Here is a 23,983-nt window from a genome sequence, read left to right on the forward strand (position 1 = left end):
CCAACCAGTTTCTAACTGGGATATAGATCTGATCATGTGAGTACCTCTCCAATAAGGCACAACCTTATCCAGGGCAAAAAAATAGGTGCCCAATAAATTCCTATCATAATGTATTGCATAATGTTTGGACAGGTTATGTCCCTTGAAACCACGTTTAATATTACCAACATGTTTAGAAAGACGTACATGTAATTCTCACTTGGTATGACCAATATATTGTTTGGAACATGGGCACTGAATCACTTGAATGACAAATTTTGAAGTACATGTAATAAACATATTAATGTCATACATTTCTTGCGTTTGTGTTTACTGAAAAGATGTACATCTCCTCCCTGTGGGGTAATTGATTTGACAAATATACTTCCTACATTGAAAAAATCCGGTCATCGATTTGAAAAAAAAAGTGATGGTTTTGGGAGGGTCAATGACATTGGGTGCGACCCTATGTCACAATGCTGGAACACCTTTATATATTATGACAGGATGATCTGGAAGGACAGGACCGAGTACCCTGTCATTTTTTAGGATACACCAATGTGTTTTGAGTATTTTTCTAATGGAAAAATGTTGATTAGCATAACTGGTAGTCAAAGAAAATCGAAGTTTCTTATCAACCGGCTTCACACTGGTCTCTGTCTTCTTCCTACTCCGCATAGTCTCTCTATCCACATTAGCCACCTGTGTAATAGTGTTATCAGTGTCCTCTCCCGAGTTACAAAATCACGGCGTCATGGTTGCTAAATTAGCTCTGAGTATAGCTAATCTATTCATGGCCTTGGGAGGAGGAGGTGATTTGGGACAACCCCCCCAGAGCAATTACGGCTCTGGAAAAGGTATATTAATGACGCCCTCTTTTCATTGAGAACTTGAATCAATATAAGTGCATTTCCTAACAGTTTGAGGTTAGTGACTTTGAGATACATTTACTGAACTGAATATTCAGGTTCAGGATGGACAACTCATTACTACCACATACTTTAAGGAAACAGACCGTAATGCCTATATCCCTCTGTCAAGCTGTCATCGTAGATCCTGGTTGAATGCAATTCTCAAAGGTCAATTCCAACGTGTTAGGCACAACTGCACGAATATCACAGATATTTTTTATCCACAAGCCAATATTCTAAAAGCCAGATTTCTAGAGAGGGGTTACTCTGGAGAGGGCATTGATAACACAGTCACACAGGTGGCTAATATAGATAGAGGGACTATGCTGAGTGGGAAGGCAGAGACCAGTGTGAAGCCAGTTGATAAGAAATTTGGATTCTCTTTGACTATCGGTTATTCTAGTCAACACTTTTTCAATTCGAAAAATATTAAAAAAAAACATTGGGGTATCCTAAAAAAAAGGACAGGGTGTACTCGGTTCTGTTCGAAAAATATTCAAAAAAAACATTGGGGTATCCTAAAAAAAGGACAGGGTGTACTCGGTTCTGCCCTCCCGGATCATCCTGTTATAATATATAAAGGTGTTTCAGCTCTGCGACATAGGGTCGCACCCAATGTCATAGACCATCCCAAAACAATTTCTTTTTTTCAGTGGATAACAGGCTTTTTTCCATGTAGGAAGTGCAGCATTTGTCAAATCAATTCTCTCACGGAGAGGAGATGTACATATTTTTCAGTCAACACAAACGCAAAAAAATTTATGACAATATGTTTATTACATGCACTTCAAAATTTGTCAGTTACATGATTTAGTGCTCATGTTCCAAACAATACATTGGTCGTACCAAGTGAGAATTACTTGCATGTCTTTCTAAACATGTTGGTAATATTAAACGTGGATTCAAGGAACATAACTAGAATTGAGCGGATACCTGGATGTTTGGGTTCGACGGGTTTGGCCGAACTTCTCAAAAAAGTTTGAGTTGGGGACCCGAACCTAACCCGAACTTGAACCCCATTGAAGTCAATGGGGACCCGGACTTTTGAGCACTAAAATGGCTCTAAAAAAATTAATGGAAAGGGCTAGAGGGCTGCAAATGGCAGCAAAATGTTAAGAGCATGGCAAATGCTCTGCAAACAAATATGAATAGGGAAATAACTTAAAATAACATAAAATACATAAAAATAAAAAATAATAATCTTGATCTAGGAGGACGAGGTCCATATGGAGTAGGAGATCGAGATGGATGTGGCGGTGTAGGTTTAAGTGGCGGTGGAGGGGGACGAGATAGCCAACACTGGTCTTTGTTTTTAATTTTATTTTTTTTTAAATGAAAGGAAAAGGGGCATCATTTTGTGCCCCCTTTTCCTCATGGGATGGGGACAGGGATTATAACTTGGTGTAGGCTAGTTATTAGCAGTCACAGGGTGAGGTAAAATTGTTGCTGGGGAAAGTTTAGTTGACCTTTATGACCTGGGATTATTCAGCCTCTGTTCCCGCTCAAATTTGTCCCTGTGTCTGGGGAGATTGGGCCGGTTCCCCCTCTTCCCGCTCAAATTCCCTTGTATCTGGGGAGATTCGTTGAGTTTTCCCCTCTTCCCGCTCAAAAATCCCGCCTGAACCCCTGGTTTAGGGCTATTTAAGAAGGACCCCCACAGCTAAGGGCTCAGCCACCTCACTGGAACGGAGCACCTTTATGTTATGCAAAGGGGGACAGTGTGTGTGTGTGTGTGTGTGTGTGTGTGTGTGTGTGTGTGTGTGTATATATATATATATATATATATATATGTATAAACAAATATATCAGCCAAGCGCTCACTCCGAAGGGGAAGACTGGCGTGCTGCTCTCCTCAGGCAGGGAACTCCAAACGGATGCATAAAAGAAAGGAAAAGGAGGCGCAAACACCTAGTGCATTACCCGTGGTACTGTTTAAAATGATTTAATAAAATGCTGAATGCATACTCACAAACATGAAGAATTAAAATCGTATTGCAAATTCCCGTCACCCATGTGTTGGACCATGTCCTGGAAATTGCGACCGCTAACGCGTTTCGGGAGTCAAGCTCTGAGGAAGGTAGCTTGACTCAATATCATAAAACACTGTTTTCAGTGTTTTATGATATCGTTGAGTTTTCCCCTCTTCCCGCTCAAAAATCCCACCTAAACCCCTGGTTAAGGGCTACTTAAGAAAGACCCCCGCAGCTAAGGGCTCAGCCACCTCACTGGAACAGAGCTGTGGTGTTCCCCTCCCTTCCTTCTCCTTTGTTTTGTCGCGGCCAGTATTATTATTTGTAGGGTCACCTTTGTGTTATGCAAAGGGGGACAGTGTGTGTGTGTGTGTGTGTGTGTGTGTGTGTGTATATATATATATATATATATATATATATATATATATATACAATTTGTTCTGTGGTCGTAGTGACCGAGTTGTTTTCAGTGTTTTATTATAATGTTGAAAATCTTTTATCACGTTTGTTTAAATAAACAAATATTAAACGGCCGCTGCCTTAAAAATTTTCCAACCAGATGTTGTGTGGTGTCTCATTATTGTAAATTTATTATCTGTTACTAAAAATCTAGGGAGTCCTGTCTACTATCCCATTAGGGTGCACCCCCAAAAGAGTGAGAAAGATCAAAAATACAACAATGGCTGCGTAAGGCCGGTATACATGTCTATTCTGCACAAGGTACGGACAAGTCCTGTGGGATCCATGCCTGGTTCGTTTTAATGAACGTTAGCTTGTCCACATTGGCTCTGGACAGGCGGCTGCGCTTGTCTGTGATAACGCCCCCTGCTGTGCTTAAATACACGTTCAGATAATACACTGGCTGCAGGGCAGGCCAGCACCTCCAATGCGTAAAGGGCAAGCTCAGGCCATATGCCCAATTTAGAGACCCAGAAATTGAAGGGGGCAGACCCGTCATTCAGTACGTCTAGGCAAGTGCACACATACTGCTCCACCATGTTGGTGAAATGATGCCTCCTGCTAAGACCATATCAGCTGGTGGTGCTGGTTGTTGTGGCGTGTTGACAAAGCTTTTCCACATTTCGACCATGCTAACCCTGCCTTCTGAGGTGCTGGCGGTGCCCCGGCTGCGTTGGCTACCTCCTCCTCTGCCTTCGCCTTGTGCTTCCACTGTGCCCCTGCTGTCTGCTGGGAATGCCACCAGCAGCGCGTTTACCAGCGTGCGCTTGTACTCGCGCATCTTACTATCACGCTCCAGTGAGGGAATTAAGGACAGTACATTGTCCTTGTAATGGGGATCCAGCTGCGTGGCCACCCAGTAATCAGCACAAGTTATAATGTGGGAAACCCGGTTGTCGTTGCCGAGGCACTGCAGCATGTAATCGCTTATGTGTGCCAGGCTGCCCAGAGGCAACGAAAAACTGTCCTCTGTGGGAGGTGTATCGTCTGTGTCCTCTGTATCCCCCCAGCCACACACCAGTGATGGCCATGAGATGGTCTGGGTGCCACCCTGCTGTGAACATGGTTCCTCCTCCTCATCCTCCACCTAGTCATCCTCCATTACTGTGCCCTTGCTGGACAATTGTGTACCTGGCGTTTTGTGGGTGCAGGAACCCACCCTCGGAGCCACTTGTGAATGACTGCCCTGAAAGCCTTGGAAATTATCCCTCTTCCTCCTCCTGTGCCACGTCCTCTTCCATCATCGCCCGATTCGTTTTTTCAAGGACGCATAGAAGTGGGATAGTTAAGCTGAGAACAGCGTCATCGGCACTGGCCATGTTGGTGAAGTGCTCGAAACAGCGCAACAAGGCACACAGGTCTCGCGTGGAGGCCCAGTTATTGGTGGTGAAGTGGTGCTGTTCTGCAGAGCGACACACGCGTGCGTTCTACAGCTGAGACTCCACTATTGCCTGCTGCTGCTTGCACAGTCTGGCCAGCATGTGCAAGGTGGAGTTCCACCTTGTGGGCACGTTACATATGAGGCGGTGAGCGGGAAGGCCAAAGTTACCGCTGCAGCACTTACAGGCGAGCAGCAGCAGGATGAGAATGCTGAAAGTGCGCACAGACGGCCCGCACTTTCTGCAGCAAGGAACCTCTGCACCACCAAATTCAGCACATGAGCCATGCAAGGCATGTGCATCAAACCGGCTAGGCCCAGAGCTGCTACGAGATTTTGCCCATTATCGCACTCCACAGGCCGGGCCTGAGGCTCACTGGCACCAACCACTCATCGGTCTGTTGTTCCATGGCCCTCCACAACTCCTGCGCGGTGTGGGGTTTTTCCCCCAAACAGGCAAGTTTTAAAACTGCCTGCTGTCGTTTACCCTTGGCTGTGCTGAAGTTGGTGGTGAAGGTGTTACGCTGACCGCATGAGGAGGTGGTAGAGGATGAGGAAGCGGAGTAGGACGAGTTAGCAACAGGAGGAAAACTGAAGCGCCCTGCAATCCTTGGTGGTGGAAGGACATGCGCCAAACTGCTATCCGCCTCAGGCCCAGCCACCACTGCATTTACCCAGTGTGCTGTTAGGGAGATATAACGTCCCTGACCATGCTTACTGGTCCACGTATCCGTAGTTAGGTGAACCTTGCGCAGTGCACACCTGATTTTGTCCCCCACTTGGTTGTGCAGGGAAGGAATGGCTCGCCTGGAAAAGTAGTGGCGGCTGGGCACAACGTACTGTGGGACAGCCACCGCCATAAGGCTTTTAAAATTCTGCGTCTCCACCAGACGGAATGACAGCATTTCAAAGGCCAGGAATTTTGAAATGGTGGCATTCAGGGCCAGGGATCGCAGGTGGGTAGGGTGGGTACTTCCTCTTCCGCTCCAGTGTTTGGGAGATAGCTGAACGCTTCCACGGGACATTGTGGAGATGGTGACCCAGGTGGTGGTGTTGCTGGCAGATCCTCTGTTTGCGGGGTGGCAGGTGCCACTGTCACTACAGAGGTGGATGAAGAGGCTGAGACTGCAGCAGAAGAGGAAGCAGGAGGAACTAGAGACCTTTCTTGGTTTTTGAGGTGTCTACTCCATTGCAGCTCGTGCTTTGCACTTAGATGCCTGGTCATGCAGGTTGAGAACGTTTATGCCTCGCTACAGGCTCTGATTGCACATCGTGCAAACCACTCGTGTCTTGTCATCAGCACATTGTCTGAAGAACTGCCATGCTGGGGAACTCCTTGGAGCTGGCTTTGGTGTGCTCGGTCCCTTGCTGCATTGGGCAGTAGCAGGCGTACTGTCTAGGGGACGGCTGCTCTGCTTTTGCACCCTGCTCCCTCTTCTGCTGTGCTGGTGGCTCTGTGCGACCACCGTCTCTTCCTCCGAACCACACAGGTCACCTGCATGACGTTGATTCCATGTGGGGGTCGAGGACCTCATCGTCCTCCACATCATCTTCCACCCAGTCTTCACCCCTGCCCTCCTTGTCGGTCTGCACAATTCTGAAAGCCGCAGCAGTTGGCACCTGTGTTTCCTCATCATCCGAGACGTGCTGCGATGGTCCTCTCATATACTCATCTTGAAACATAAGTGGTTGGGCATCGGTGCACTCAATCTCTTCCACTTCTGGGGCAGGGCTAGGTGGATGTATTTGGGGTCTCTGTGGGCATATCCTTACACTTTCTGCTATTAGTTTGGTTTAAAAGGGTTCCCTGCAGACCGATGCGATCGGTGGTAGATACCGTGATCGGCTCTCTTAAAGCGGCAGTACTCCATTTTTTGCGATTTGCACTATGGAGTCCCACACTGGAAAATCACCCTTAGACCTACTCTGTGCGACTCCCGGACAGTCCAGATCGCAGTCACTGGCCTCCATTTCAGCTGCCCTGGAAAGCCTGGTGACAAAAGCTGATTTAGTCATGAAAAAGGCTGATAGCCAAAAATGGCCGCTGCCTTCTCCTCCTACGGAGGTGTCCTCTGATTCAGAGGCTGATGGGGTTGTCCTGGATGCCCCCCTACCCGAGGGGTCGCTGTCCTCGCAGTCAGATGGTGAACAGGACCTGTCTTCAGCTGCAGCGCGGGAGCGCGCGTTATTGGAAGCCCTAAATATTTCAGTGTGGGATACTTTAAAATTGGCTGATGAGCCCAAGCCGGCAGGGACGCGGTTGGCTTTTGGCTCCCAAAAGTCTCAAAAATCTGGCTAGATTTTCCTTTTTTCCGACACCTTTCATGATATTGTGAATGACCAATGGCGGCACGTTAAGCACGTGTTAGTGGTGCCTAAACGCTTTAAACACCGGTATCCTTTTGCTGAAAAGGTCTCCAACCGTTTGGTGGGGCCACCTAAGGTGGACCATCCTGTTTCCAGATTGAACAAGTCTACCTTTGTGCCTGTGGAAGATTCCCCAGTTTTTACGGATCCAGTGGACAGGCGGGAGAAATCCCTTAAAAAATTGGAAAATGCTCACACAAAACGATCTTGTTCAACTGGGATTTGTTCAGACCCAGTCCCACCTACTGCTGTCCGTTGACAGGCATACCTGTGAAAAACAAAAAAAAAATGGGAGGAGAGAAAGCATTCCTCACAAGAGTCAACTAAGGACACGTGGGTATATTGGTGAAAAACACCTTTATTTAAACTGTGACAGTATCATTGATTCCATACGAAAAAACAGACTCGCATATTAAAAACAATAATGAGAAAAAAAGTCAAAGTCAATGGGGAGATCTGCAGTGACCAATTTCTAAATTAGTGAGGATGATGATGCATCAGTAGCTTGTAGACATTATAAACACCAAAGGTGAGTAGATCATATCCCATACATCATCCTTCACTCGGCAAGTAGAACAAGTCTCTGGGACCGGGCTCCCTTAAGATAGATCACTGGGGAGTGTCCAACAGAAGGTGTCGCAGCCTTTTGCTGCAATAAAATTCCCTTGGCAGTAAGATTAACACTTAATTGTGGATACTGGGAATCAGCCCGAGATATGTGGTGGATATGAAGATATTAGCAACGCATTAGCACTGGTTTTGGAAGGTTCCATTGAATACATATACCTCCTTAACTGTGGGGTGGACCTATCCTCCATGTGTATCCGATCGTAATCCCAGAAGACTCTAGTGGTCCGCAGTTCCAGCGTGTGTCCCTCTGTCCGGAGGCTCCCTTCCGCCTCCTACGCTCAGCTGAGTCGGTTTGGGGAGGGGCGAGCCGCAAGCGGTCACTGCTGTGACTTCCACGCTTGCACTCTCCTGGACAGCTGGGCTTGAACACAGCTGGCTCCCTGATTGGTGCAGAGATGGGACGCGCTACTGACGCATTTTACCAGCCAATAGACACTGGTTTCTTCAGAGCTGAGGGTGTGCTTTCTGACAGTGCTCTATGTAGGCCCTTGATTGGACACACATTTGTGGTTTTCATATAATTATTTAAGTACTGCCCATAAACATCCACAAGATGCCCTAGGAGAGCAGAAAGATCTTCCCCAAATGTAGTCACTTCATAGCACAAAGAAAGCAGATCTAATTAAAATGATTTCAATAGTAATACACAGACAGGGTTATCCAGTCTCTAAAGCCGCTCCTGTTATCCAGAACTATCTATCCTGAAGTTTCTAAGCAAAACTAAAAGTTAACTAGAATATCAGGAGACTCAAGGAAATTGAGTGTGTCTATTTATTCCTGTAATCCCATATACCCCACCGCATACACCAACCAGGGTTGTGGGGGGGGGGGGGAGAAGACAGACAGAAATACAATGGGGGACATTAGAATCGGTTAATAAACAATGTTCCAATAGAGAATAGGGAGGAGGGGTAGGGGTCCAGAAATATTTGGACTGGAAGTCCTGAGGTCCATTTATAAAGTTAGGCACAAACCACCTATTACTATTATGTAGGAATTTCAAACCTACCCTAATTTTCCAAAACTCTCCCATTTAGTAGGTAAAGGGGAGGGGGTGAGGGAAGGGGAGGGGGGAAAGGGGAATAGGGAGAGGAAAGGGGGGTGGAGGAAGAAAAAGGCTGTAGGGGAAAAGAGAGGGAAGAGGAGACTTACATGGCTGACCCAATTAACCTCTTAGCGCAGTGGTCAAGGAAAATCCCACTGAACAGCGGGGCCAGATTAGTTCAACCTAGATTATTGTGTCAAAAATGGTTGGAGGTTCCATTTGGTATTGAGGCCTTTTGACGTGAGAGAGCCCATTTTATAAATCCATAATTTCTCCTTCTGGAGAAGTAGGTTATACAAATCTCCCCTTTTGGCTGGGAGTTTTAAAGAGGAAGTAAACCCTCCTCTGCAAGTTGTACCTATAGGTAAGCCTATGATAAGGCTTACCTATAGGTACTGTAAATATCTCCTAAACATGTACCGTTTAGGAGATATTTACCTTACATGCAGCCAGTGACATCACTGGCGCATGCGCTCTGAAAGAACGGCCACTCGTGCCGTTCCTTCAGAGTTCCGTACCGTGACCGTCGGCTCCCGTTTTGTTTTGCAGATGTATGTCTTTCCACATGGACAGATTAGTTGATAAATAACTCTAGTGGTGGCACAGTTGATGAATCCATCAATGTGGTATGACTTAGTACCATCGCAGTTAGTGAAAGAGTCGGATTTCCAGAGAAATTTACATATGGAACATGCCCTTTAGAGGAGGCAGAGATGTTAACCAATTGCTTAGATCGTAGGTCTTTTGAAATTCGGAGTAGACTAAAATGTCCTTCAAATTTGTGGCCCTTCTGGCTGTAATAAAGGGCCAGGGGCCTACGTTTTTCTTAATCACTGGTGACACTGTGAGCTCTCTCCAGTGCCTCTCAATTATATTTTTAACTTGTTTCCACTGTGCTCCAAACTTGGTGATTATACGTGGGTGCGTTATTTCTTTTTTATCGCAGGACTGGGATTTTATTTTATTCTCATTATTGTTTTTAATATGTGAGTCTGTGTTTTTTCGTATGGAATCAATGATACTTTCACAATTTAAGTAAAGGTTTTTTTCACCAATATTCCCAGGTGTCCTTGGTTTACTTTTGTGAGGAATGCTTTCTCTCCTCTCCTTTTTTTGTTTTTCACAGGAAGGAATCCCTTTCCCGCCATCTTCATTTCCTGGCGGGTTCCATTTTGAAACAGGTTTTTGTGTCTGTGTTGGTTTCACAGACGGTGACGGAATGGATTAGGGGGTTGCGGGAGACTTAGGTCCTCCAGAACAGCTAGAACTTTTGGACCAGGTGATCCAGGCTCTGGTGTTCCTGTGTGATGCGTCTATGGATGCTGCTCCCCTGGTGGCCAGGGTCTCGGCTGTGGGCATTGTTTTAAGACGCATGATTTGGTTGAAGAACTGGTCGGCTGACCAAGCTTCTGAAAAGGCCTTTGCTGACCTGCCCTTTCTGGGAGACAGGTTATTTGATGACTCATTGGATGAGTTGATCAAGGGACTGACTGGCGGGAAGAGTACTCTTCTTCCTCAATCTTCCAAGGGTAAGACATGCTGTCCTAAGCGGGGTCCTTCTTTTTCTGCTCACAAACATTTTTTTCGAGGCTCAAGAAAAAGGCAAGCTGTTCAGAACTTCTGGAGGTGCTAAAAAGTTAAAAAGACCAAGGCCGGTCAGTCTGGTGCGACAGACAAGTCCTCTTCAGCATGAAGGGGCGCCCTCACCCGGGTCAGGGGTGGGGGAACGTCTGCGCTTCTTTCAGGAACCCTGGGCTTCCTTCCTTCAGGACGATTGGGTTTGCAAACTGGTTTGTTTCGGGTACAAGATCGAATTCCGGTCCTGGCCCGGGGACAGGTTCTTTCAGTCAAATCTTCGCCTGTCTCCGGAGAGTTTGAAGAATCTGTGGGAGGCTGTGCGAGATCTCCTGGCTCAAGGGGTGATTGTGCAAGTTCCCCAACAGGAACGCGCTCGGTTTCTATTCAAACCTGTTCGCTGTGCCCAGAAAGGAGGGCAAAGTGCTTCCAATCCTGGACCTCAAGGCTCTCAACCGCTTTATGCGGGTGCAGAAGTTTCGAATGGAGTCCATTCGGTCGGTGGTGGCATCTTTGAATAGGGGATTTTATGGCTTCCATCGATCTCAAAGATGCGTATCTCCATGTCCCCATATTCGAGGGACACCAGTGATTTCTCCGATTTACGGTGGCAGAGGAACACTTTCAATTTGTGGTGTTACCCTTTGGTCTCGCCTCGGCTCCCAGAGTTTTTACCAAAGTCCTGTAGTGCAAAAAAGATTAATGCCGCGCTATGGTATTATATAGATTATAACCAAAAGTGCTGCTGTGCATAAATCAAAGTGATTTAGTGAATGATAGTGCAAATGAGAACCAGCGCAAAAATGGTGTAACCAACCTCATGGGATGGTCAATGGATCAAGTAATTTAGGTGATGATTCAAAAATTAAATAGACATAAGTAATCAAAATATCCTCTAGTGGTGTGATTCAAACTCCCAATATTAAGAATAATCAATTCCAATATAAAACAATGACTCCCAATAGTAAGAATAATCAATTCCAATATAAAACAATAAGATGACCAATAGTCCAGAATATTAATAATAATAGTCCCAAAAAATCGTGCAGCAAGTGGCCAGTGAAAGTTCTATGAAGAAACAGCCAAAATAAAGTGCTCAAGTGCTGGAAAACAAACACATGCCGCAGTAGTGTGATGCTATAGTGAATGATTCCTCTCCCCAAAAGTGATTCCACTTACCGGACAGCGTGGACCCCCAGACCTTATGGTGTAAGGGTCTCACAGGCAGGGTCCGGTATGTAATCCGGGCAATAATCCTTTAGATCGGGATGCTGGCCAGTGTGGATCCCCTAAGCTCTCTCAGCAGGTAATTAGCCATGTAGAAGGAAAGAAAGGAATTCCAATAGCGTGATACTGTTGATCCTTCCAGAAATTCAGTGAGCTTGTAACTTCCCGAACACTCTGCCTCTGCGGCACTGAAGACCTAAACAGTTTTATTGGCCCTGCTCCGCTCCCCTCGTCACTCACGGTCTTCAGTGCCGCAGAGGCAGTGTTCGGGAAGTTACAAGCTCACTGAATTTCTGGAAGGATCAACAGTATCACACTATTGGAATTCCTTTCTTCCCTTCTACATGGCTAATTACCTGCTGAGAGAGCTTAGGGGATCCACACTGGCCAGCAATCCCGATCTAAAGGATTATTGCCCGGATTACTTACCGGACCCTGCCTGTAAGACCCTTACACCATAAGGTCTGGGGGTCCACGCTGTCCGGTAAGTGGAATCACTTTTGGGGAGAGGAATCATCCACTATAGCATCACACCACTGCGGCATGTGTTTGTTTTCCAGCACTTGAGCACTTTATTTTGGCTGTTTCTTCATAGAACTTTCACTGGCCACTTGCTGCACGATTTTTTGGGACTATTATTATTAATATTCTGGACTATTGGTCGTCTTATTGTTTTATATTGGAATTGATTATTCTTACTATTGGGAGTCATTGTTTTATATTGGAATTGATTATTCTTAATATTGGGAGTTTGAATCACACCACTAGAGGATATTTTGATTACTTATGTCTATTTAATTTTTGAATCATCACCTAAATTATTTGATCCATTGACCATCCCATGAGGTTGGGTTACACCATTTTTGCGCTGGTTCTCATTTGCACTATCATTTACCAAAGTCCTACCCCCTGTGTTGACCTTGTTGCGTTGACGAATTATCTCCATTGTGGGGTATCTGGACGATCTGCTGGACAATGTCTCCATCACCATTCGGACCCTTCGGGAATTCGGGTGGACGATCAATGTCGCCAAAGCTGATCCTCGACTGCTCTGGCAAGGGTCTTTCTTCCCTTGGACAAGCTTCAGAAGTTGCAAGGGGCGGTCAGTTTGCTGATGAAGGCCAATAAGTCCTCCTTGCGGGCTTGCATGAGGGCCCTGGGTCTGATGGTCTCAACCTTCGAAGCGGTCCCATTTGCTCAGTCTCACACGAGACAGCTGCTGAAAGATTGTCAAAATGGAACAGAGATCCTCAGTCATTGGACCAGAAGAATCTGTTGAGCGATCTCACGAAGTCGGCTCTCTCTTGGTGGCTCCAATCGCCTGTCCTATACCAGGGCAAGTCCTTCCTGCCGGTGTTTTGGACGGTGGTCACCACAGGCGCCAGCCTGTCAGGCTTCGGTGGAGTGCTGGGGAAGCTCTGTGCCCAGGGAACTTGGATGACAGAGTCTTCCTTGCCGATCAATATCCTGGAGCTGAGAGCGATCAAGCTCTGCCTGCTTCACTGGACGAGTCGGCTACGTGGCTCTCTGGTTCAGGTCCAGTCAGACAATACCACAGCCGTGGCTTACATCAATCAAGGGGGCACCAGGAGTGCCCTGGCGGCCAAGGAGATTGCCAAGATTCTGGTATGAGCGGAACACAATGTCCGGCTGTTTCCGCGGTCCACATCCCGGGTGTGGAGAATTGGCACGCGGATTACCTGAGTCGTCAGGTGTTGGATCAGGGGTGGGGGACTCCGGAGGTGGATCTGTTTGCGTCTCGCCTTAACGGGAAAGTTCAGAGGTTTGTGGCCTAAGTCTCGGGATCCTCTAGCCGACCCCACAGACGCTCTGGCGGCTCCCTGGGGTATGTATCACCTGTTATGTGCCTTCCCTCCACTCGTTCTCTTGCCGAGGTTTCTTCGCCGGGTCGCCATGGAAGACGTTCCTCTCATTCTGGTAGCTCCAGACTGGCCTTGGCACGCAGAACTGGTAAAAATGGAAAATCTTCTATCTCAAGGACCGATCTTCCATCCTACTTTACGGTCGATGGCTTCAACGGCTTGGCTGTTGAATAAAAGATGTTGAGGGATAGAGGTCTCTCTGATTCGGTGATTCCTACCCTTTTGAAGGCCAGGAAATCGACCTCTAGGAAGATCTATAATCGTACGTGGAAATCGTATATATCATTTGCAGCTGCACATTGCTCTTTTTCGATAGCTAGGGTTCTGGCCTTTTTGCAAAAAGGGGTTGAGCAGCGCTTGGTATTGGGGACTATCTAGGGCCAGGTGTTGGCCTTGGCTATTTACTTCCAATGTCCGTTGGCTACTCATAATTTGATTTCGCACCTTCATTCAGGGGGTGCGTCATCTGGCCCCTCCAAGGAGATCCCCGTTGCCTCTGTGGGATCTTAATCTGGTTTTGTCTGTTCTTCAAAAGCCTCCTTTTGAGAATATTGGGGAGATTTCTCTGCTTTCTTTGTCGCAGAAGGTTGCCTTCCTAGTGGCTATTCTGCCCGCAGAGTCTTGAGTTGGCGACGTTGTCCTGTCGTTAACCTTATTTGGTGGTCCACCGGGATAAAGTGGTCTTCCGACCTAATCAGTCTTTTCTTTCTAAAGTGGTGTCGGATTTTCACCTGAATGAAGACGTTGTGTTGCCTTCCTTATGTCCTAAGCCTAAACATCAGAAAGAAGTTGCCCTGCACTCTCTGGATGTGGTTCGGCCGATAAGAGTTTGTCCTTTCGGATCGTCCTCCCAAAGGTTTGGCTGCGTCCGCTGCGACCATTTCGAGATGGATCAGGCAGACGGTGGTTCAGGCTTATTCAATCAAGGGTCCGTTTCCTCCTTTCCCTGTAAAGGCGCATTCTACTAGAGCGCTGAGTACCTCCCCTGAGTACCTGGGCTTTTCGCCATCAGGCCTCTTGTACAGGTTTGCAAGGCAGCGACTTGGTCTTTTGTGCACACCTTTACCAAATTTTACAAGATGGATTTGTTGACATCTTCAGATGCCTCTTTTGGCCACAAGGTTTTGCAGGCTGCTGTTTCGTAAGAGAATGGTTTGTACTTCTTTGGGGGCTTTTTTTCTGGGTGAGCTCCTGTTGTTTGGTTGAGCTCCATGTTGCCCGGTTGGTTAAGTTTAGCCTTTTGGAGTTGACGTTACTATCTGGTTGCGTTTTTTCCCACCCCTCATACCTACACTGCTTTGGGACATCCCACTCCGCTCATGGAGATGAGGCTGCGTCGGTCGACGGACGATAGAGAAAATACGATTTTTTGTAAGATCTTCCTGTAAAATCCTTTTCTCTGATGTCCGTCGACAGACGCAGCACCCGCCCCTCTGTTTGGGGTTGGTTCTTTTGTCTTCACAGCTTTTAAACTAAACTGATCAGCTGGATTGTGCAGTGGGGGAAAATGGCTAGAGGGACAGCCCCCTGGGCGTGTGTATTCAAATTGTACTAGACTACTCCTGATAGGAGGGGCATAAACCCCACTAAGCTCATGGAGATGAGGCTGCATCTGTCGACGGACATCAGAGAAAAAGATTTTATGGTAAGATCTTACAAAAATCTTATTTTTTTTTACCCTGGATAAGGTTATGCCCCATTGGAGAGGTATCAACATGATCAGATCTATATCCAAGTTAGAAACTCGTTGGATTTTCTATATGAAATCTTATGTCCCTTTCGGCTTGACTGTTGATTGGGACAATAATTGTTTTCATAATGCTTGATTTTATATTTTTTTATCTTCTGTACTGCTTTGAGAGATCATGGTTTAGTTTTGTGGTATTCCTGTGTTCTTTGGTTCCTCTCTGTGCTTTTTTTTTTTTTTACCAAAATTTACACATTTTAAATTTTTTTTTTGTTCTTATGTGGGCCATTGTTTTTTCCCTTGAAGCTTTATAGTACGGGCGGGTAGTGGCCAGCAGTAAGGATGGCGCAGCAGCCCTCTAAATGGTCGATCCACATGGTGACGCGCAGTCTGGACCTATCCCCAGACTACGTTCCTTGTAACAAAATGCGTAGGGTGGGGCCTATGACAGTGACGTTCTCACATAACTCTTTTCCAAATGGTCGGTTCTTTGTTTGTTTGAGCCGAGAGCACGGAGGAAAGCCCACAGGAACGCCGTACATGTCCGATGTTCACTTGTTAACCACTTTAAGACCGGCAGATTTTCCTGCTTAATGACCAGGCCCTATTTTGCGATTCGGCACTGCATTAGTTTAACGGACAATTGCGTGGTTGTGCAACGCTGTACCCAAATAAAATTGACGTCCTTTTTTTTTCCCTACAAATAGCGCTTTCTTTTGGTGGTATTTGATCACCTGTGCATTTTTTTTTTTTTTTTTTTTGCGATTATAAACAAAAAAAGTGACAACTTTGAAAAAAAAAAAAAAATTCTGGTACATATTTTTGGTAAAAAAAAATCGCAATAAGCATATTTTGATTGGTTTGCACAAAAGTTATTGCGTTTACTAACTACGGGAAAGATTTATGTCATTTTTATGGCGGCGATCTGCGATTTTTAGCAGGACTGTGACATTGCGGCGGACAGATCGGACCCCTAACTAACAATTTTTACACTTTTGGGGGTACCAGTGACATTACTACAGTGCCATTACTAATCAGTGCTAAAAATATGCACTGTTACTGTAATAATGACACTGGCAGGGAAGGGGTTAACAGTATAGGTGATCAAGGGGTTAAATGTGACCCTAGGGGAGTGATTCTAACTGTGGGGGGGCATGGCTTGTGAGATGAATAGGGTGACATGCGATCCTATATAGCAGGATCACATAGTCTCTGTGATCATCTCAGGGAGAAGGACGGACAGCTGTGTTTTACATCAGCCGTCCCTCCCTCTCTGTCAATCGGAGCCACCTGACACACGCACTGGCTCCCCGGCTGACGATCGGGGGCAGGAGCGTCGCCCCCTAGCCTCCTGAGAGCGAGCGTTAAGTGGTTAATGCATTTATGATAATATCAAGTACTGGATCTCGTAAATGCGCAATTATTTATTTTAACAATAAAGGGTTCGTTGGATACTGCACTATGGAAGCGCATTTGATTGGTGTCTTTTGAGAGTGGACCGAGTTTTCTGAGTGGTTCCAGTTTGAGAGAGACCTACTTTCTCTGTCGCTCATTGACAGACGCAGTCCTCTTGATTAATAACACATTGGGTTATACTGCCCTCTACAGGAGTAGGACACTAGACGGAAGGAAAACGTTCTGGCCACACCTTAGGGGCAGTCCCAGAGGGTATATCCTCTCTCTGTCTTCTACAGGAAGTCAGTTTTTTCTGTCTAGTTAGAGGTTGGTAGCACGCGCCGGCGATCCAAAAAGCGCGATGATCGTCCCGTGGGGGCAGTATCAGCTACGGTATGCCTTCCATCCTCTCAGGTTACTGCGGGAACTTCCTCGCAGAATAGAGGTGGGGGGAATTCCAGTTATCCTGGGAACTCCGGACGGACCTCGTCCAGCCTGGGACACCGACTTGGTGAGGCTAGTCGCGGACGCTCCTTGGAGACTTCCTGTCAAGGAGGATCTGCTGTCTCACGGACCGGTCTTCCATCTTGCTTTACAATTGCTGGCTTCAACGGCCTGGCCATTGAGACTCAGGTACTGAAGGACAAGGGTTTGTCAGCTTCAGTTATTCCTACTCTAATCAAAGCAAGGAAGGCGACTTCCAGCAAAGTCTATTATCGCACATGGAGGTCTTATATTGCGTGGTGTGAATCGCTTGGATTTCCCCCACGTACCTATTCGGTGACCCGAATCTTGGCCTTTCTGCAACAGGGAGTTCAGCAGAAATTGTCCTTGAGCACTATCAAGGGTCAGGTTTCAGCATTAGCAATCTTCTTTCAGAAACCTTTGGCCACTCATTCCTTGGTGAGGAATTTCATCCAGGGGGTGCGACACCTGGCTCCGCCAGTGCGCGCACCCTTACCGCCCTGGGATCTTAATTTAGTGTTGTCGGTTCTTCAGAAACCTCCCTTTGAAGATATTAGGGAGATTCCCTTGCTTACATTATCCCAGAAGGTGGCCTTCTTGGTGGCTATCACTTCTGCACGCAGGGTGTCAGAACTGGCCGCATTATCTTGACGTTCCCCATATCTGGTGGTTCATAGGGATAAGGTGGTTCTTCATCCGAATCCATCCTTCCTTCCTAAAGTGGTTTCAGAGTTTCATCTGAATGAAGACATTGTATTGCCTTCCCTGTGTCCTAAGCCCAGTCATCCTCGGGAGTGTGCGTTACATTCCTTGGATGTGGTTCGGGCAATCAGGGTATACCTGAAGACTACGGACCCGTTTCGTAAAACGGATTCACTTTTTGTGATCACGGATGGCCCCAAAAAGGGGTTGCCTGCTTTTGCCGCGACTATCTCCAAATGGATCAGACAGACGGTGGTGCAGGCTTATTCTATTAAGGGTCGGGATCCTCCGTTCCCTGTCAAGGCGCACTCCACTCGGGCGCTTAGTGCTTCCTGGGCCTTCCGCCATCAGGCGTCAGTGGTCCAGGTATGCAAGGCGGCTACCTGGTCGTCGGTTCATACCTTTACAAAATTTTATAAAGTTGATGTGATGGCATCGTCGGATGCCTCTTTTGGCCGCAAGGTTCTGCAGGCCGCAATTTGAGGAGACCGGTGGTCTACCTCGAGGGTTTTTTTCCGTTGGATTTTCAGTTGAGTCTCATCATTTAATTCAAATGAGCCTTTAAGACTTCTAGTCGGCACCGGTTGGGCCTTCTAGATTTGAATTTTTCTGTTATCCCACCCCTCATTTGTGGCACTGCTTTGGGACGTCCCAATGTGTTATTAATCAAGAGGACTGCGTCTGTCAATGAGCGACAGAGAAAAATGGATTTTTGTAAAATCTTACCGTAAAATCCTTTTCTCTTAAGCTCATTGACAGACACAGTACCCGCCCCTCTGTTTTTTTGAGTGGGGTTTGGTTAAATTCTCTGACACTGCTTTGTGACATAACTGACTTTCTGTAGCAGAGAGAGAGAGGATATACCCTCTGAGACTGCCCCTAAGGTGTGGCCAGAACGTTTTCCTTCCGTCTAGTGTCCTACTCCTGTAGAGGGCAGTATAACCCAATGTGTTATTAATCAAGAGGACTGCGTCTGTCAATGAGCTTAAGAGAAAGGGATTTTACGGTAAGATTTTACAAAAATCCATTTTTCCTGTACCTGATTAGACCACCTATAACTTAGTGGTCATTGAATTCTGGCAAGCAGATTTTGGTACTCACTGTGGGTGTGAAGTAGGAACATCTTGGTCACCCTCTATCTACATTACTCATCTTCCTTTTCACCGGTGGGGTTTTTCCTTGGATGGATCAATGATTTAGACTTGGTTATCTATTTGCCTTCACAAACATGTCTCTTCTAGTTTATTAATTGTCTACATTTTGTATGTATATTTTATTTATTCATTATACATATATTGTGTTCATTTTCAATTTAACGCTGCACTATTTTTTCTTTACTGAGTGCTGGCAGCTCCTTTTACTCTAGCGCAGTGTTGTTTTGCTTAATTAAATTATATCTGTAATTTTCTAGTGCAGGATAGAAATTTAAAGCGAATTACTAATTACGAATTGCATCTCTATCACACTTTGCCTTGTGATGCTACGGCTGGTTTATGTACCGTCTGGTTCAGTGGGAGGTGTTGCATGGTAGTGTTGTACGAGACTACATTCTGTTGAGATGGTTTAGATTTTTACTCCTATCTTTTTTTTATTTTTATTTATTCCTGTATCCTAACAGATCTTATTTTTTTATTTATTTTAATTTTTTTATTACTTTCAGGTTTTTGTGAGCAGTAGTGGAAAATACAGTGAAATTGGACACCCATTCGGGTATTTAAAAGCAAGCACCACCCTTACCTGTGTGAATCTTTTTGTAATGCCATACAACTATCCCGTATTACTTCCATTACTTGGTAAGTCGCTACAATGAAAAATACCGCTCAATCTCCAGTAAGTTCTGTGACCATTCTTACATTGCTTGGTGTTTTTACAGCTGCTATTTTGGGCATCAGACATTTTTTATAAGTGCCTCTAAACTCCCCTGCATGTTATTCTGTGTGTTCATGCACACACAGGTTTTTTTATTAGTGCTTTTTGGCAGGAGAGTTTAGTGATAGAAAAGAAACCGGTCTCCCAGCATGCCCTCAGTCAGTAGCGTCACAAGGAGGTGGTGCCACCGGGTAATATCACTGCGTGGCCCCGCCTCTTAGTTATTGAAGAGCTGTCAGACAACGGGAGTCTACAATAGGGGACATTTTTTAATAAAGGACTTGTCAAACTTGTGTTTTCATGTACATTTATGGGGTTTTTTTTGGTGAATGAGTAGGGGTTCTATGAACCCCCTACTCATTCACATGGGGGTGGGCAAAATCTGGTGCCCCCTTGTTAAGGGGACTTCCAGATTCTGATAAGCCTTGCCCGCAGACCCCCACAATTACCGGCTAGGGTTGTGGGCAAAGAGGCCTTTGCCCCCATCAACATGGCGGGCACATGCTCGCTCATTCCTACCCCTCCACTTTCCTGGCCTCCCAGGCTGCATGCGCAGATAGGGGTCTGGTATGGATTTTAGGGGGCACCCCACATCATTTTTTTTTTTTTTTTATTATCTTGGCGGGTGGGTTCCCCTAAAAATTCATACCAGACCTTTGGGTCTGGTATGGATTTTTAGGGAAACCGCACGCCAAGATAATAGAAAACAGGCGTGAGGTTCCACTTGAAACCAATACCAGACCCATAGGACCTGGTATGGATTGGGGGGATCCCAACACCGTTTTATTTTATATTTTTTTCTAACGACTCCATTGTTAAGGACACCACAGCCGGCTTCTGTGGCCACTCCTTAAAAACCAGGTATTTACTGGTCGTTATTGACACTGGAGGCCCTGCTCCTTAATGCTGCAGCTACTAAACATAGCTAAACACTGGCAAAAAAAAAACCGCTAAAACTTTTAATTTTTTTTTTTTGGTCTAGCATTTCTAAAGCAGTTTTTAGCTTTCTAGTGTGCATGAAGCCTTAGTGATGACACCATCGAAAATACAGTGGTGTCTCTCCCGTGTGTGTAACATTAGTGACTTAGGACAGGCATATGTGTAGTAAAGTACGGGACATCCTAGTAGCTTTCTTCCACTTCATCAGAGTTGTGTGCAGCATTATTATTTTATGTCTTATATTTCATTCATTATCTGCAGCCTTTGCAGCTTCTAAGTTGTCTCTTTTTCAAGAATGTTTTAAAAAAAGCTGTTCTGTATTATGTTTGATTTTTGGAGCTTGTTTTAAAGGACATTACAAGTTCAGCAGGAAAATACATAAAATGGAAACCACTGACTTTCATTTTTGTACAGGCATTGTAGTTGATGTGAAGTACTGGACTTTGCTTGTAATTATTGCTCCTTTGTACTTTAATAAGCTAGTAAGTGTTTAATATTCACCATAGGAAATATACAGTCCAGCGTTCGCAGTTTAAAAAGCTAAATACAAATAAGCATCGTTAACCATTTTTGTGCATAATTTACAGTTTGATCTTTTCTGTTGTCCTGCATTGGTCTGGAAAATAGTTTTAGACAAATGCTGGAAATCTGTGCAGACACCTGATATTTACTCTGGCTAAGTAGTGTTTTAGGTCTGTTGCTTGCCACATAGGTCTTATATCAGCTGTAAGGCTGATCAGTTACCTTGCAGTCCTACAGACATGTGGATTGCTCCTATCTTACTACGAAGATGAAGGGTTGCCTGTAAGTCCCATTGATTGATGGCCTGTTCTCCCTGACTCTTTTTTGCATTGATCCTTGCAGTCTTAGCCACTGCCCAATTCCACTTGCTGTCTGATACAGGGTTAGTCTCCACCCAATCTGGCGAGCAGTGACTAGATCTGCCACCATGGCCTGAGCAATGTTTGTCCATGTGTTGCTGAACCCTTTACTTTGTGACTCCTTGCCTTTATGAGTCCTGCTGTGCACTCAGCTTACCTTTTCCTAGAAATCATGCAAGCTGAGCAGTACCTTGGCCTTGAAAGTCCTGCTGTGCACTCTGCTAACCTATCCCTGGAAATCCTGAAAGCTGAGCCGTAACCCGTTCCTGGAAGACCTGTTTACCATACAATCTGCAGTTCGCCTGGAATCTCTGTACATTGCGCTGTACTTGTAGCTTGTGTGTGGTAGGAATCGACTTATATGTTTTTTTCAAGGCCAATACGTATTTTCCTGCCATCCTTAAGGCCGATTGTCGATATTAGGTGCTGATCTTTTGCAAGTTTTTTTTTTTGTTTATTTTTTTACATTGTCCTTTAAAAAAAAAAAAAAAAGTTTATCACTTTTATTGCAGTCACAAGGAATGTAAACATCCCTTGTGACAGTAATAGGCAGTGACAGGTACTCTTTTTATGAAGGGATCTGGGGCTTTGTTCGGTTCTTCAGCCAGCCGGCGGATGTGCTGGCTGGTCACTCGGGTCTCCCAGTGGTACCCAGACGAGCCCGCGGAAGAGAGGGGGGGGGGGATGTCCTTGTAGCTGCAGGCATCACTCTGGTACAACCACTTGAAGCCGATACTGATACTTAAGAAAAAAAAAAGTGAATATCGGCCCCACCGATATTCTGTTGATCCCTAGTGTGTCATACTGATACACTCTTTATTATTCCAGTGGTCAGTGCAGCTAAACCCCTCACTTACCTTGCCTTGGCTGGTAGTATCTGGCAGCGGGAAGCAGCCAACACCGCTCTACCATCATGATCTCTATAGGAAACCCACCTGTTTTTTAGACTCCCCTTGTCGGTGAGCCCAGCCATAGTCAGAGTAAGCTCTCTGTAGTTGAAGTCAACATCTGTGACATGAAATTCACTGGTATAACTAATGGAGAATAAGTCTATTTCTGGTGTAGTTCCTATCAACTTTCTTTGTAATGTATTATGTATCAGTAACTGCATGTTGTGATGTATTTCCTATGTAATAATAATTTCCTTTTGTTTTCCAGACGATTTATTCAAGTTGCACAAACTAAAGCCAACACTGAAGTGGCGACAGACCTTTGATAACTACTTGAAAACAATGCCACCCTATTTCTTAGAGGTAAGCTGTAGCTGCTTTTTGGCCACTGTTGCAGAAAAAAAAAAAGTGTGCTCAAACTATTTAAAAATGGTATACACAGGCTACTTCTAACCAAAAAGTCTACATTCACCAGAGTAGATGAAAAGTAGCATTGTTAATTGTTTCTGTGTAAAATAGAAAATTGTAAATATTGTAGTCTTTTAAAACTCCTGATACATTTCATGATTACAGTTGATTTAATCGTTTAAAGGGAATTCATTTTGGGTAGAGGGTGAATAGATAGATTGCCTGTTATATAAAATGAGAATTCTGAGGGTAAAACTTTGTAGGATTCCTCCACATGCATTTCCGTCATGAATCATTATTGAAGATGTAGAGGCAGATAAATAACCACATAACATAACATATCCATGGGTAACTAGCGGTAGTCAATAGCACTAACATTTGCTATCTACATTCCTTAAAGTTCTGTGTCTTTAGCAATTATTTATTTTGGTTTTGTTTAAATTAATGTAATTTAATTTGTATGATTTATACTTGTTTATACATGTGTATTGTCTATTTTTATATTGGATAATCGTTTTAAGTTCCTCTCCTTTTCCCCTATAATATGACCTAAATATGTTACTTCCATGAGCAGAAGCATGAAGTAAGTAAAGGATAGAAGACTAAAATTAGTATATTTCTTTCTCTCTATGTCAAACTTAAATATATTCCCGTGTATGTTCCAAAAAGGGAGAACTTTCTGCAGTTAATTTCCTGTGAGATGTCATTTCTACAGCTAAAGAATATAATATTGAGATTGATTTTTTTTTTAATATATAACCTATATACTATGTAATGCGTATCCTTATTCTTTACTTTTTAATTTTTTCATTAGCCATTAAAAAAAGCACTTCGGATGATGGGCGCTCCAAATCTAATATCGGACAACGTGGACTGTGGTTTTAGATATAGTGTCATTTCTTATTTGAAAAAGCTTGGTCAACAGGTAACAAATGCATAATCAATAATATATGGCTTATGATGACATGCCAGATGTGTTATGTATCGCTGTGAGACCTTCCATATCTGTCCCTCAGTATAAGCCCTTCTAAAGCGTCAGATTATTTATTTACAAGCAAGTCTGTTACTGAAAGGTCTTTAAATTTTTTCTCCACACTTTACATGTTACAGACGAAAATGGAATCTGAGAGGATAATAGCATCTGTTGGAAAGAAGGCCCCACAGGAGACTGGAATTAAATTAAAAAGTAACCCCACAAGAACATTTTTCATTCACAATAGAGATTTCAAACAGCCTCTACAGGGGACCTCCGGAGAGGCCTCCTTTCGACTTTCAGAGAGTTTGAAGGAGTTTCCTGGTTTCCAAATTGGACTTTTAAATAAG

The 23,983-nt window shown here is 44.9% G+C and overlaps 1 protein-coding gene across 3 annotated transcripts in view; it reads left to right on the top strand.

Moving 5' to 3' along the window:
- Window positions 1-23,983, top strand: part of LOC309560002 (integrator complex subunit 6-like) — a 235,695-nt gene that overhangs the window by 173,844 nt on the left and 37,868 nt on the right. For all 3 annotated transcript variants that reach the window (XR_014225488.1, XM_082263486.1, XM_082263485.1), the window contains exons 9-12: window positions 19,334-19,466; window positions 22,521-22,615; window positions 23,475-23,585; window positions 23,771-23,983. Coding sequence is in view for 2 of the 3 variants with exons in the window: in XM_082263486.1 (XP_082119612.1) it covers window positions 19,334-19,466; window positions 22,521-22,615; window positions 23,475-23,585; window positions 23,771-23,983 (552 nt within the window). In the remaining variant the exon portion in view is untranslated. The remainder of the gene's footprint in view (window positions 1-19,333; window positions 19,467-22,520; window positions 22,616-23,474; window positions 23,586-23,770) is intronic.

The sequence above is a fragment of the Pelophylax lessonae genome, assembly GCF_965119305.1.
Source record: "Pelophylax lessonae genome assembly, chromosome: 7".
Lineage (NCBI taxonomy): Eukaryota > Metazoa > Chordata > Amphibia > Anura > Ranidae > Pelophylax > Pelophylax lessonae.